Consider the following 15224-nt stretch of genomic DNA (forward strand, 5'->3'; position numbering starts at 1 on the left):
CACTCTATACCAAATGTGGCTACTTGAAGAAAAAACACCATCCCATGTTGTATTATCTTTTGTTATTAAAAAAAGCCAAGAGGAAACCCTTGGTAAGAGTGGAGCATATTAATTATGACAAGACATCATGACATACCAGTTGAGATTTAAAGGCCGCTAATAACACTTTTTGTAGTAATTAGTGCAAGATAGTTATCCCACATAAACAAATATTTGATGGTAGACTTCAGTGATAAAACAATTCACTTGATGACATTTACATATAAATACACATAAATAAAAACCTATGCAATTTAGGTTTGTAGTTAACAAAAAGCATGGTCTGAAATGAATTAAATGTAACTGTATCTAGCTGGATCAAAGCTCTTCCTCTAATGATACTCAAGTATATGGGGTATGAAAAGCATAATTTTACAATTCTCAATTTAGTAAAGCACTACTCTATAAAACAGAATCATGAAAACAGCTCTTACATTTTAATGTAAAGTATAAAATCGTATATTTACATTTACATACACTTTACTGAACTACATTGGGTAGCTCACGGTAAAAAAAAAAAACATCCCTTTTTGAAAATCGTTCAAAAAATACATCAACTGCAGATATGATCAAAAGTTACTAAGTTAGCAGCTGACATAACATCTGTAGTAAAAATATATTTTAGGAAAATACCTGGAAAAATCTAAACACCAATAAACACTTTAAAAACTATTTTTGAAGTAAAAATTGTAGCAAAAAAACAGAACACACTAGCTAGGATAACAGGAACTATTGCATACTGCTCTTTAAGAGCCATGTAGCGACTTAGAAGCAGCAGGAGTTTTGTGATGTAACAAAGTGGAAACTGGAGGAAAATAGGAAACCAGTTATCTAACTTCTCTCTATGTTTATTACCATTTTTACTGGGAGAAGTATAAGAAAAAGATGAGAGAATCCCTCTCACTGAGCACATCCTCCATCAAAGGCTAAAACAAATTGGTAAAAGGAACCCAATTTCTAGAGCCTTGGACCCAAAAGCTTAAAAACATTTACCGTATGTACTTACAGTTCAATGGACAATAAATCGGATTATTACACTACAAGTTGCAGGTTAACTTTAAGAGTTAACACTCCTTTGCAATATGAAGTGCTTTTTAATATATATATCTATATAATATATAGATATTTGTAAAATACACGTGCAGATTTGATAGAACAAACTGTGGAAATAACTTTCTCGAGTCTTTTCTTCCCGTTAACAGATCTTTATCTCCTACACCAGGAGTTTCAGGATTCAACAAGGATTTCCACAATATGATCAAGCTCATTAAGATCAGATTTACAATTAGAGTTAGAAGCTGTAGCTGTGGGAGAAGAAAACGTTTCAAGCCCATCACAGTGTCCCATTTTTGAGTTGTTCATCATGCCTGTTAACATAGTATCAAGATCATAGTAAGAATTGTCAACTTCTGAAAACAGATCTTCAACAGAATTAGGACTTTTATTCTCCAGTGTCTCAAATATTTGATCTAATGATTTTTGAAAGTTTCCTTTATTTTCTTGTGGATTCTCCATTTCCCACACATTGCTCTGCAGGTTTCTCGGAACTTGCACTGAAGAGGCTGTTGACATAGTTTCTGAACTATCTTGTGCCTGGTCACCCTCAAAGTCTTTATTAAAAGTAGTATAGCCTGGAACATGCTTTCCCTCAGCTTGTTCCCTAGATGAACGACAGAGGATATCTGTTGAAACAAGACGATCCAGGGATGCCTGCCCTGTACTCTGTGTATTTATCATCTGCCAAGTACCATCTTGAGTCATTTCCTCTTGGATCTGCCGTACCGTGTTGGCTATAAGTACCGAACGACAAAGGTTAGGTTCAACCAGCATGTGACACAGCTGAAGTTTAACCAAGGACATATCTAAAAGTGACTGCCGCTGAAGATTATATGAAGGAATAGCCTTAATACCAGCCAGAGTTCCTTCAATATCTTCTTCACCATCAAAACATTTTCTCTTTAATCCTCGCACAAACATTGTGTCCTGTTAAAAAAATAAAAAAAAAATTCTTGTACAGCGTAAACAGCTTGAGAGAGAGTTTAAAAGAAAGACTAAAAAACAAACCAGAAAACTTTAAACAGCAAATTCTTTTAAGATAGAAACATCAGAATTGTCATACCAGGTTACAGAATGGCCAGTCTGGTACAACAGGGGTCAGGAACATGTGGACTGGGTCCCAAAGACGGCACTCGGGAACCAGGGGTGAGCAGGTCCACAAGTCATGGCATCGGAGAGAGGCAGGGGCTTCCAGCTCCTGGCTCCCATTAAGCTCCACACTGGATGGAAGTCGGGAGCCGCTGCTTCGCACGGAAGCAAACATCCCAAAGGCTGTATTTCACCTACTGGAGAGGCAGTTTCTCCTCGCTCCTCCCAAGTTTCTACTGGCATGCTTAACCTCTAATTTTGGAAATAAAAATACAACCTGGCACACCATCTTTAAAAGTTTTGACCCCTCCAGAACATCAACATGCCTAACAGAGTAACATGAAAAAAATACCACGGGCAGCATACTTGAAAAGGTTAGCTTATTTTGGCTACAGGGCAAGTAAGATTTACATTTGTTCCATATAACTTGAGACATTCAACTGAGGTGCCTAAAGCAGTCCTTCTGGTTCCCTCACTCAGGTGAGTAAATGAACTATGTAATTCCAATACGAATTGTGCAAGTCCAATAAGGATAGGCACAGTCATCCTCTGTACGGGCTTCTGTACTTCTTTCCCAGTTGACTGTAAGAAAGCAAAATTCCCATATTCCTAGTTTAGGTTCTCCAGCTAAAAATAAGTGGGGAGCATCCAGGCTTCTCATTATTTATATCTAAAAATCACTCGCTGAATTTTCCAAGGTATGACTTTCAAGCACTAGCCTCCAGATCTTCTGAATTGCACTAATTTTGACAACAGTGCCCCATGCAAATATTGCAGCTGATCTCTTGAAATACAAAGTAACTTTTTTTCTTTTTTTAAATGCAATAGATGTCACTTCTTTTCATCTTATAAAAATTAGGCTGCAGATGAAAGCTGGTACCTGATCTTTACATTCATGCACCTTTGTTATGTCCCTTCTGAGTCTTCTGTCCTTGGAATTCCTGTTTACCCAATATTTTTTATTTTTTTTTTAATGTAGTGACCCAAACAAAACAACGTTTTTCAACTAAAAGGTGATAAACCCCAAAAACTGTTGCAGTATCTTTCTATATCATTTTCCATTTCCCTTGGTAAGACCTAACCTCTGCCTTGCTTTTCTGGCTGCTACAGTATGTTCCACATATTTTCAGGGAACGCTCTCTCAGCTTTTTCGGCGTCACCAAAAATCCACCAAAGTGCAACACTGTTCCTTTCGAAATACACTACATACTTATCTACTCTGAAAACCTGGGGATAGCACAGCAGCCAGATAAACATTTGGTCTGACTCTGAACAATACTTCTTACATTGCTGTATATATCCATAAAATAACCTTTTTTTGTATTCACCAACTCTTAAATATTTCTTTCCCCTGAAGGTACAAAACTCTTTAGAAATCATAATACACAGAGACTACAATATAGAATATATGAACTTGGTCTTATGGTCATTTTTCATAGACTTCTTCAAAGCTATCCAAGGATTACCAATATATTAAATGCTTTGGAAGTTTCTTTTAAAAGTTTCTCCCGTAACCTAACATATTTGCATTATTCCCATTAAATACAACCCAAGTTTTTGCTTGATAGTGCCTTTCCTGGATTTTTAGGTATTCCTGCAAACTTCCTATCAGAGGATATCCCATTTAATTTTTCCTACAAAGTTGTATGTACAGTGATTCCTAAACACACACACCATGTGAAACTTGACCCCTAGAAATATCTTTTGGGTCTACTAATCAACCATGTATGACCATGTCATCAAACATTAAACACTCTGTGCAGAGTTTGAAGCTTCTTTTATTTCAACTTATATTCTTGTGAAGAATAATTAAAACTTCAATTGAACGTTAACCTGGTTTTCATACATCTACTATTTGGCATTTAAATGCCTTCTAAGTCACATCAACAGAAGAACAGGACACAGCAGAAAACTTGAAAACATACACTTGGGTGTGTAGCAGCAGACGAAAAAACATTTATGGATTCTTGAAGGTAAACCTTTCACAGCATTCACTGGATTTTTTTCCGTAACACTTACTTCCAGTTAGTATCTTACATCATAAAAACAGTTGTCGCTCTGTTCCTGAGACTGCACAAAATAACAGATTACAGTTTCATTTAAGAAGCAAAAAATTACATACCAGTAATTGTGTTTGATGCAGTCCTTCCTCTTCTCCCATGCTACTGAGCAAGAGTCCATACAGTAAAAGTTAGAGCACCACCTACCAAGCACCAGGAAGGAAGATGTCAGGCAAGTACAGGAGATGGAGAACAAAATAGTTTCCCATTTCAGAAATTTACACATCTCTGTTTTCAATTGTTTCAGTATCTCTATCCTCACAACACTCCTACAAACTTGAAGAGCACTATTAAACCCAATTTACAACTAGAGCACAAAGGTGATTTGCCCGAAAAAATCACCCAAAATCTGCAGCAGGAGATGGCAACTGCCAGTTTTAAGTCCAAGTCCTAGGCTGTTACCTTGACCTTTGGACCAGCCTCTCCCTTATCCCTACGCCTTTGCCATTTGAAGAGCAAACAAAATCTTTAGCGATCATCTGAAAAATTTGAATGCACGCAAAAGCATACTGAAAGGAAGTCTTTTTATCACAAAACTATACAGTTTTCACCTTTGTTGTACAAAACCATGTATTGCTGTAGCATTTAGAGAAAAAGAGCAAGCACACACAAATATAAAACTGAAACATAGCAAAACCAGGGAGGATTTTCCTTTACCAGCACAGAAACTATGACTAAGATTTACTTTGCAAGAGGACAATAATGAAAGTAATGACAGTAATGAAATTGTTTTAACTATAAAAGCTGAGGTTTTAAAACACATTTAAGGCAAAATAAGATTTGATATACCAAATACAACTACCAAATACATGCAACAATTCCTTTAATTACTGAAATCTAAAAGAATCCTCTGTTTCGACAGGCTACAAAAACTTATACGATAAAATATGAAAACAATTCAGATACTTTTCTAGACATGTCTGTACAATACAAGACAGTTCAGTGTCTGCAACTGAAGTACATACCTAGAAAAGAAACAAGTAAAAAGGATGCATATGGACATCTATTTTTATTTTCTATTGTGGCTGGTAATGCAAAATACTTGAAGAGTGCTTGCTCTCAAAATTGGGAGGGAAGGAGATGGTCAACAAAGGACTTGGAGGGGCAGCAAACACATTTTTCTCAAGAAACTGCATACTTGTTAAAATACCACAACAAAAACCCCACCTTAAACACTCTCAAGCCAAAATCTTTTGACTCAATCTCAAAATATTCAGACTAAAATGCTGTTATGTCATGGAAATGGTATTTCAACCAACTCATAGTCTCATTCTCTTATACAGACTGAGCTCACAGCAACATTCAAGACAGGGTCATGAAGCATATGAACTACAACTCCAGTGAGAAACCATAGTGTCAAGTCAATAAAGTATTTCTTATTTCTGTCAAACACCTTATGATGCTGTAAAAGTTCAGAAGTTTTTGCTCCCTGGGTATACTTTCAAAACACTCTATAAACGAAGGGCAATCTCTCTGACAGCCTGTATACAGTAACTATTTGAATCCCCAAATTCCCAATAGGTACGCTTATAGTTTTAGGGTAGGTGACAAGGGCATAAACTTTGTTTAAAGAAAAACCCATCCAAACAAAAACGCACAAAACCCCCACAACTACAGATAAAGATGATGCAGTCACGAGAACAATAAATGAAAATATTTTCTGGTGCTGTTTTGGATATCTGACAATTTTAGAGGAAGAGGCTTTGACCTTTTGCCTCCCAAAATAGCAGACTGATAGAGGAGAGGACTGGTGACGGGAACACATGAGTTCTTGGCAAAAGAGCCATTATCACATCCACAAACGAAAAGACATAGGGGATGTTGGCAGACCAGAAGGAAACGGTTTGCCCATGCAATGTAAAAATGCGTAAGACCTGCTGCATGTGATTCCAGGTTCTTCTGTAGAGCAATAAACAAACCATGTGGACCTCTGCTAGCATAAACTTAAAGAATATACCCATCACAGCACTTATTTCTATTAGGTGGCATACGAGCATGCCTCAGAACCCAAGTTCCCAGTAAAAAAAAAAAATAATTAACTTCATAGCCATTATCAGATGCAATTAAAACCTTGCAAATAAAAAACCTTCCCCAGACTTCCCTGCACTATCTCCAACAAGGACTCATCTCAAGAAAGTACCAAGTTTAAAACCTAACTGATTAAAATATATTTCTCTATTGATTTACATACTAACATACTCAAAATGGTATTAGCCATTGTGTAAAACCTCTTGGCTCAGGAGAGCAAGATTGCTGCTGCTTTGGAGTCAAAGTGTTCAAAATTCTCTGATAATTTCAAGCAGCATCTGTCTCTGTCCAAGAGGCAATGTCTAGACTAGCTGTATCACCTCCCTTCTTCCACTATCAGAGTCTCAAGAGCCCAAACTTAGTGTGTTAAACTTAAGCACTGTTTGAAATAGCTGTACAAAAAGAGCTGTCAAGGAGACAACAGCTATCTGTAGCATAATACAGTATGGAAAAAGGAGTTTCTGTGGGTTTTGGTGTGTTTTTTGGTTTTTGGGTTTGGTTTTTTTTGTTTTTTAACAGTAGCACAGGAAGCACAGTATTATGTAATTCATTAAAAGTTTTGCTTTTGGGATTGACAAACGCCCAGTCTGCTTTACAAACAAGGATCAAATTTCAAGTACCAATTCTTACTACAGCATCAACTTAAACATTCCAGATTCACACTCAATTCAGATTCATGTAGAAATATGCTGCCAAAGATATACTTAAGGGGAAAAGTCGCTTCCTAAGAGTTGGGGTAATAGAGAAGATGGAAAATTTTAGCACTCTTCACCTTTACGAGAAAGCAGACAAGAACTACCTAGGCAAGTGCTGGAGGTTCACTTAGCAAGATGCTTTTTCTTTTTGTACAAACGTAAGCATAGTGGTGATGGTTAGCATGGGAAGGTTAGAAGGTATTGTATCTCCCCTCTACCACTCTAATCATCTTCATGATCTAATTCATCTTCATCACAAAGATGATGAGAGGGCTGGAACACCTCCCCTGTGAGGACAGGCTGAGAGAGTTGGGGTTGTTCAGGCTGGAAAAGAGAAGGCTCCGGGGAGACCTTATAGCAGTGTTCCAGTACCTAAAGGGAGCCTACAGGAAGGCCGGAGAGGGACTTTTTACAAGGGCATGTAGCAATAGAACAAAAGGTAATGGTTTTAAACTGAAAGAGGGTAGATTTAGATTAGATATATGGAAGAAATTCTTCACTGTGAGGGTGGTGAGGCACTGGAACAGGTTGCCCAGAGAAGTTGTGGATGTCCCATCCCTGGAAGCGTCCAAGGCCAGGCTGGATGGGGCTTGGAGCAACATGGTCTAGTGGAAGGTGTCCCTGCCCATGGCGGGGGGTAGGAACTAGATGATCTTTAAGGTGCCTTCCAACCCAAACCATTCTATGATTCCACAATCCCCCCCCCCACAAAACTGTCCTTTATAACAACTGTGGTAAGAAATCAAAGCTATGTGTAATGGTGAAAAGAAGATGGAAAGCCAGGTACTCCTCTTTAGGCATGCATATGTGTGTGCATGGTGGTGTTGAGTTACAAGGTGGGCTGCAGACACAGCAGAGGGCTGGCAGGGCCAGAAACATCCCTATTCGGACTGGGACAAAGGCACCTATAAAGCACCGGGGTCTGGTCCACCCCCCGGGCGTAGGGGGCTAGCGGGCACCTCTCCAGGACTCGAGGGCTTCGGGAAAGGGCACTAGCTCCCGAGGAAAGGCAGGCTGGGAAGCCGGGGCAGCCGCACGCCCAGGGCAGGGGCGATGGCAGGCGCTGCGTGGAGCAGAAAGCTCGTGGAAACGCAGACGACGGAGGCCCGTGGCGGCTGAGGTCGGGGGGCGGCCCGCCAGAACCGGCGGGGAGAGGCGTGCCCGGCGGGCGCGGCCGGGGCGGGGAGGGAGCCCCGGCGGACGGAGGCTGGGGGAGGGAGCGCGGCGGGGGCCGAGGCGGGGTTGAGCCGCGATGCGTGCGCTGGGGGAGCCGGGGGAGGTCCCCAGGCACGGGCACGCCGGCGGTGGGAGGGCAGCGGCGCCACGGCGTGCGGCGGCGCCGGAAGGGTGCCCGGGGGTGGAGGAGCGGGCGACGGGGAGTTGCGCGGCTGGGAAAAGGACCGAGCGGAGGAGAGGGGCGCCCGGCGCCGACGGGGAGACGGGCCCCGGCCCCGCCGCCCCTCACCGCTCCGGCGGCGCGCGCGCGGCCGCCAAGGGCCCCGCGCGGCGGTTACTCACCGTCCCGCGCTCCCGGCAAACGGCCCGCCGCCATTTTGATTCGGCTCCCTCCTCCGCGGGCTCCGCCGCCACCGGCTCCCCGCCCGCGCCGTCCCCAGGAGGAGCCCCGGGGGAGGCGGGCGGCTCCGGGGCCCACACGCCGCGCCCGACCCAGCCCAGCCCAGCCTGCCGTACTCACCACCTCGCCGCTGCCGTCGCCTGCCAGCGCGGGAGCCCCCGCTCCGCCTCACCGACCGCTCCGCGCTTGAGGGAGGGGGCGGGGCCAACCGTAGGGACCAGCCCCGCCTCCCCCCGCCCGCCATCTTATTGTCAAAGCCCACAAAGGAACTCGCTTCCTCCCCCACCCCCGTCTTCCCGCTGGGGGACGGGCCTGCCCCGCCAGCCACGCCTACAAGGGAACGGCAGCTGCTATTGGCCGTCGCCGAACGCGCAGCCGCCGCGCACCGCTGCGATTGGCGGCGCGGTTGCCACGGCGCCCGGCCTCTCCCGCCCCCCCCCCCCCCAGGCACCGCCCACGGGAGCCTGCGAGGTTGCCGCGGCGGCCGAGCCCTTCCCCTCGGCCCTGAGAGGCTGGCGGGAGGCGGAGGCGGGGGGCGAGGCGGAGCCCCGATTTCAAACGACAGCCAGGGGCCCGCGGCGCGTCTGGGCTCCCGGCCACGGGCTCCGGCGGGAACAGGTTCAGACCTGGCCCCGCTGCAGCCCGCGGGGAGCCGCAAGGAGCGGGCGGCGGCCACCCCCGGGCCGCGGCGCGCCGCCTTCCCCCGCTGGGCCCGGCCGCTCTCTGCCGTCAGGCGCCGCTTCCCTCAGGGCCGGGGGAGCCCCCGGCGCCAACCGCTGCCGGCCCGCCCTCGCAGCCTTCCCCCCCACACCCCCGGTGCGGCCGCCCCGCGGGGGGGTGCCAGGCCTCATGACTCCATTAGCAAGGCCTGTGGCATTTCCTGTTTGGGCCCGGCCTCGCAGCCCCGGGTGTCGGAGGCGGAGGACGGGGAAGCTGCTTCCTCGGGGCGAGGGGAAGGGGTGAAGCTTCGCACCCCTCGGGAAGCCGCTGTCCCAAAAGCTCCAACCGCCCTGCTGAGCGAGAAAAAAAAAAAAAAATAAAAAAACAACCCCGAAAGCTTTGAACGCTGCGGTGACTTCCAGCTCGATGCTGCTGCACATCTGCAAGTACTTAGGCCGGCCAAGCGTTCCTCCGTCGCTTTCCCGGTCTTGCAGCTACGTGCCGGCTGTCTCCAAAGCAGGCAGAAGGGGAGGTCGGGGCGGGGAGGGGAGCTGGGCTTGTCCTGGCTGCGGCTGCCAGCAGAGAGCCGCAGCGGCACGGCAGCTGCTGCCTCCAGGCTGCGGCTCGGGCAGGGGGAGGATCTGCTGCCCGCGGTGGGGCGGGGAGCGAGGAGAGAAAGAAAATGGAGAAAGGGTGGGCTAGGCACCGCCGGGGGCGATCAGCGGGGCTTGGGGCTGAGGGTCATCGGTACGAAAGGCTGTAAAACAACAGGGCTGTAGCTTGACACGGGAAAGCAGGAGGAAATAACGTTTCCATAGCGAAGCAAGATCTGCTTTTGGGACAAGGCAGGTTTACAAAGTGCAGTATTTCCCCTTGTGTTTTTTACAGTTCCTTGCAGCGTGCTTATGGCATCGTGGTGCAAAAATACGAGTCAAAACTTTGAAAGAACAAGTCCACAAAGAGAGAGATTCTCGTGCTCTATTCAGCTTGACATTGGCTGCTTCTAGTTTGGCTGCAAAGAATTAAAATAGGGAATCCCGCAACAAACCCTGCAAGAACCTTTGAGCCTCTCTGGACTTCCCTCTTGAGGTGGTGTGAGTGTGGTTCCTTGGAGGGTCACTGCTGGAAGAGTTTATTGGGTTTGCTCTTTCTAGTGATAGCATCATCTGCATAGTAAGGTACATAAGTCCCCTCTCCTTATCTTTTTTTTTTCCTTCTAGATACAATGCGAGAGAGTCTTGACATTTTTGTTTCGTGGTTTGATTTTTTTTTTCCTAATAAATCCTCCAGTGAAATGAGATGATGTCTGATGGCTTAAAAACTAAATCATCTATGTTTCTGATTAAGCCACTGAAAGAAAAATTGTGAAAGGTTCTCAGCACTCTGCCTCCTTTGAAAAGCTGAGAAACTGTCTCATCGAGGTGTGACCAGATTTGATTATTCTCCGGAGAAAACAACTCTCACATCTCACACATGTGAGAAACAAAACTTGAAAAGTCAAAATGGAAAAATCTGGACAGGCCTATGCAAAACAATACAGACCAAAGTGTTTACTAGAAAGCAAACAATCTCTGATAGGAATAAAATAGCATTATAAAGAATATAATTGAATTGTAACCACCATGTGATAAAGAAAATGATCAAATTTTAGTTACACGCTGAAGTTTTTCATCCTCCTACTGGTTTCAGTAAATGAAATTTTAACACCAGAGTTAAAAAGAACAGGTGAAAACCTGGTAATTTCCTAAACAGTTATTTATGTATTGAAAAAACTATCTCAGCTCATGAAACTTTCACAGCTAAGATAATCTGCAAGCAAAAGCAGAACCGATGCCTAAGTTAAAGTTGAAGTTCTAGAGACAAAGCATGGAGCAGAACTGGAAAGAAACGTCTGCAAAGCAGCCTGATAGGGGAAAGTGAAATGAAGACAATAACTGCATACAAAATAAAGGCAGGGGGAATTACTGGTCAGAAATGGCAGGAGACACCTAAATTGAAAGGTGGTTCATAATATGTACTCAAAGCTTCTAGACAATAGAGAGGCGCTGCACCTAGTGAGACACTGCAGAGCAACCTGCGTGCTGATGAAATGACTAACATGGGTGACAGGGAAGAAAATGATGCAAACTAGCTCAGCAGATCTCTCCTAGGAAGACGGGTCACCGCTGGCACCCAGCAAAATCTTCAGTGAGTGGCAGTCCTGAGGGGATTTAAAAGCACTGCCAGCCTCTATAGAAGTGTGATGGCCAGAGGGGTGAATGGGATGCCCTTTTTGTGTGAAAACAGGAGGTACGGGGCTGGTTTCACAGGAGCGGGCGTTGCCTCGACCGCTCCGAGGGGGTCCAAGGTGCAGATCCATCCTTGGCACATGGTGCGGCTTATTTGAGCTGGAGCCTCTGCCCTGGAGCAGGAGGGCTGAGTCAAGTGGAGCTGCTGTCCTGAGCCCCTTCCCTTGGCTGGGCAGGGGTTAGCTTGTGCTCGGCGTGGATGAAGGATGGGCCTGCCTTCAGTCTGTGAGAACTGCCTGTACACATGGGCTTCAGCCATGCTGCCTCCTCAGCGGCCGAGCAGCAGCGGCTGCGGGAGCTGTGCTTGGCAGCCAGCTCCGGCTCTCCCCAGCCCACAGCTCGCCTGCTCCGGCAGAGAGCCTGCTCTCCCGGGAGCCTTGGCCTGCCTCTTCCTCCGGCGGTGGCTGGTACCGGGTGGCGTGACCTGCGTGCCATGCTGGTTGGAAAGCAGCCACTACTCCCTCCCTCCCAGCCCCCTTCCTTCCCTTCTGGAGCAAGCCTGTGCTGGGCTGTGCTTGATGCCTCGGGAGCTTTGCTGCTCCTTTCTCAGAGCTGCTCAGCCCCTGCTGAGCTGGCCAGGCTTTCACACATCGGCGGTGACGGGAAGGCTGGTTTAGAGTTGGACAGTGTTTACAAAACCGCAGAAATTAATAGGAACTCAATGGCCGGGAGCAGGGCTGAAACTGCGCTTTTAAAAGGAAAAAAAAAAAAAAAAAGACAACAGAATTTCCAGTTTATTTGTGCAGTTTCAAGCTGCACAAAGGATCTAGGTCCATCACATTTCCACATTACAAATGATTATAATAATAGGGAGTTTTAATAGTTTTAAACGGCTAATACAGATAATCTTCACGTAGGTGAATAAGAAACAGAAATACATGCAGAATGAAGTTCCTCACTTTCCACTGGGTCACTGCACTGATATTATTTCTAGCCCGTGGCAAGGTCTCTCGGAGGGAGTGTTTCTTGGGCTTTGATAGGCAAGGTCTCGCTTGGTGTTTGTACGAGGCTTAGCGCAGTGTTTCACAACCAGTGGCTTGCAAGCCCTCAGATAAAGAGGGTAGGAAAATTAGTCAGGAGGTTGCTTAAGCTTTGAAACAAATAGTTTCAGCGAGATAGGACAGAGTCCTGTCTCAATACCAATACCGAGCTGACAGTGAAGCGTTTTCCACTCTGCACTGCTGTTTTCTGTCTCTGGTCCGAGGGCCCTGGGGTTTATGTAGCTGGGCGAACAATTCGGAGTAGGGCTGTGCAGTCGGAGGCAGGAAAACGAGTGCTTGCGCTGCCGGTGCTTGGAGCCAACCAGACATGACTCAGCCCTGAGCTGGAAGCCGTGAGCTGTCGTCAGTGCAGCGCTGTGCTCTGGCTAGTGGGCTGTATTGAGAGACTAGGTGTGTTAGCTCAAGCTCTGTGCTGTACTGGCACGACCGTGCGAGGTTTGGAAGAGTTTTGGCTGCGATCTCGCCAGTTCGGAACGGGGACAGAGGTTGCTTGCCTCTGCCTGCTAAAGACAACGTGTACTTGCTCTGAGTCTATATTGTTTCTCTCATAATTACTGTTTGATTAAAGCATTTAAGATATGTTTGTCTTTTTAATTTGGCTCCAGAGTAGGGCAGGAGGCCCACTCGTAACGTACCGTTTCCTTTAAGCCCGACCTGGCAAATTCTGATTACCTCTGAGATAGGCAGCATTATGAAACAGTCCTGAGTGCTTCTGCAGACAAGCACATTCCTGCAGCAGAACTAGCCTAAAAAATCCAGGAGCAGATGGAAGAAAGGCTAAGGAGGGTAATTAAATGTGGCTGTTCCCTAAGAAGTAAGCCTGTTGTAGCAGCTCAGCTGGGCCCCGTAAGCCAGGTACAGGATACAACTTCATTGCGTGCGGTCTGCAGTCACAGCACGCTGAATTTAAGAGAAACTGTTTCTGCATCGTTATAACATGTTAATGTGTGGACCACCAAAGGTGGCTGAAAGTTCTGCTCAGCCTTCAGTGAGGGTAAGGTTCTCCTTCACTGCTCTGAGCCTGGAAAGGCTGTCGCTCTACCTGTCGGAGGGGGTTGGACAAAGAACAGCGGGCATCTGGTGCCTGTAAAACAAACCAAAGCATTCATAGTAAGGGAGCGAGCATTTGTGGGCTAACTGTAGCTTGATGTTGGAGGATAATGATGCTGTCATCAACTGTTAGTGGCTTACAAAATGAGAATAACATAGAGCACTCATCACACCAACCAATCCATGCACCAGCTAATGCATGTCTGAATATGGCAACAGCTGGCTGGCTGTATTGGCTCAGCTGGGTGTTTGTGCTGGCGAAAAACTGGAGTGGTAGTAGACAGGTGATGGGAGGGAGGGTATGTGGCTGTCAGTACAACAGTGGCAAGGCAAATCCTTTCTTAGGCAGAGATCTGTCTGCCTCGGGCCACCAGCCTCAGGCCTTAAGGCTGTGGGTATCTGATCTATCTACTGGGAGGCCAGGGGGATTAGGGGTAACATGAGCTAAGAAACAAGTTCTTTTTAAGAACATGTACAGACTAAGAAACTCTGGGAGCTAAAACCAGCACCACTGTTTATCGACGTCAGCTAGTAACTTTATGGAACCCATAATAAATTGCTAAGAAGAGGTAGTAATATGTTTTGACTGCAGGAAATACAGTACAAACAGGACACGGGGAAGCTGTTAGGCTTGTACTAGTCTGCAAACTCTTTTAGCCTGCCTGGCTGAAGTCGTTGTGTTGGAGTTAAGGACCCTTCATAGGCGGCTGTAGAAGTTACTGACCACCAGTTTCCTCTTATGGTGGAAAGGACCTGAAAGAAAGAGTGCCCTTGTATTACAATATTTGTTTATACTCCTCAACCATCAGGATGTGACAAAGTAAAAGAAATGTTTTCAGCAAGATTTACATTTGCCAGCCAATTCAGAGAAAGTGTTCTCCATGGTGGGCGGTATGCAAAACTACAGAAGCCAAAGGGGCTACAAAGCATGCCTGAGAAATTCCAGCCATGAAACCACAAATAATGCGTATGCACACTGGTAGGCAGAGGCCGACAGCCAGTATGTTGCTTTGTGTTGGTAGTGGACATCTGTGGTAGGAGCAAAGCCCAGAGCATACGAAATTAAGACTTTTGAAGAGGTACCTGGCGAGATACTAAAATTACTAGTGGCAAAGCACCACGCACCGTACCGAACAGCAAAAGTCTCCAGATTATGCAGTAGCAGTCAGCAAAGATGGATTTTTAAAGTCCTGAATGTTGTTTGGGGTTTTATTTTAAGGCTTCTAAGCCCTCTTCTGGATCATCGTGGTAGTTCTGTTTTATGTTTGTGAGGGACAGGATTGTTTTGTTGTTGCAAAAGTGTTGCGTTATAAAGGCTTTCTAATAACTAGAAGAACACACCTACTTCCTTCATAAGAGGGATTTTCTTTTAAACATGTATTTTGGACACTTGAATGCCATGTTGTCTGGTGCTGCTTAAAATATGTGTTCCATATCTAAGCATAAATACCATAGGGTATGACAGTTGCTATAGCAACTAAGCATCTACTATTAAATAGCACCCACAAGCTCAAAAAACATGTGCAGCCTGTCACTACACAAGGTATTCCTTTCTTTGCAGCAAGCTAAGTACCATATTTTCATCTCGGGAGTTAGTCTGTTTCTGATGAGTGTGTTTGTGCTGTGCATGTGAAGACCTTTTTTCCCCCACCAGCTCTACCTTCCTTTGAAAAACTGCAGAT

The 15224-nt window shown here is 45.8% G+C and overlaps 2 protein-coding genes across 5 annotated transcripts in view; both read right to left on the reverse strand.

Moving 5' to 3' along the window:
• Nucleotides 1-42: 42 nt before the first annotated feature.
• Nucleotides 43-8915, reverse strand: CDCA4 (cell division cycle associated 4). Of its 4 annotated transcripts, none has more exons than XM_049828863.1 (3): nucleotides 8664-8915; nucleotides 4307-4387; nucleotides 43-2022 (listed from the first exon to the last, which is right to left on the reverse strand). In XM_049828863.1, exons 2-3 carry the CDS (start codon nucleotides 4343-4345, stop codon nucleotides 1267-1269), a joined length of 795 nt encoding a protein of 264 aa, XP_049684820.1. In that variant the 5' UTR covers nucleotides 4346-4387; nucleotides 8664-8915; the 3' UTR covers nucleotides 43-1266. The 4 variants fall into 4 exon arrangements, with proteins under 4 accessions (XP_049684820.1, XP_049684821.1, XP_049684819.1 ...); XM_049828864.1 differs by lacking the exon at nucleotides 8664-8915 and adding an exon at nucleotides 8486-8621; XM_049828862.1 differs by lacking the exon at nucleotides 8664-8915 and adding an exon at nucleotides 2159-2436 and having other exon boundaries at nucleotides 4307-4384.
• A 3259-nt stretch (nucleotides 8916-12174) lies between these two features.
• Nucleotides 12175-15224, reverse strand: part of GPR132 (G protein-coupled receptor 132) — a 96340-nt gene continuing 93290 nt past the window's right edge. Inside the window, exon 2 of the transcript XR_007509611.1 lies at nucleotides 12175-13576. The gene's annotated coding sequence lies outside the window, so the exon portion shown is untranslated. The remainder of the gene's footprint in view (nucleotides 13577-15224) is intronic.

This window comes from Accipiter gentilis, chromosome 25 (genome assembly GCF_929443795.1).
Source record: "Accipiter gentilis chromosome 25, bAccGen1.1, whole genome shotgun sequence".
In the NCBI taxonomy this organism is placed as follows: Eukaryota; Metazoa; Chordata; class Aves; order Accipitriformes; family Accipitridae; genus Astur; species Astur gentilis.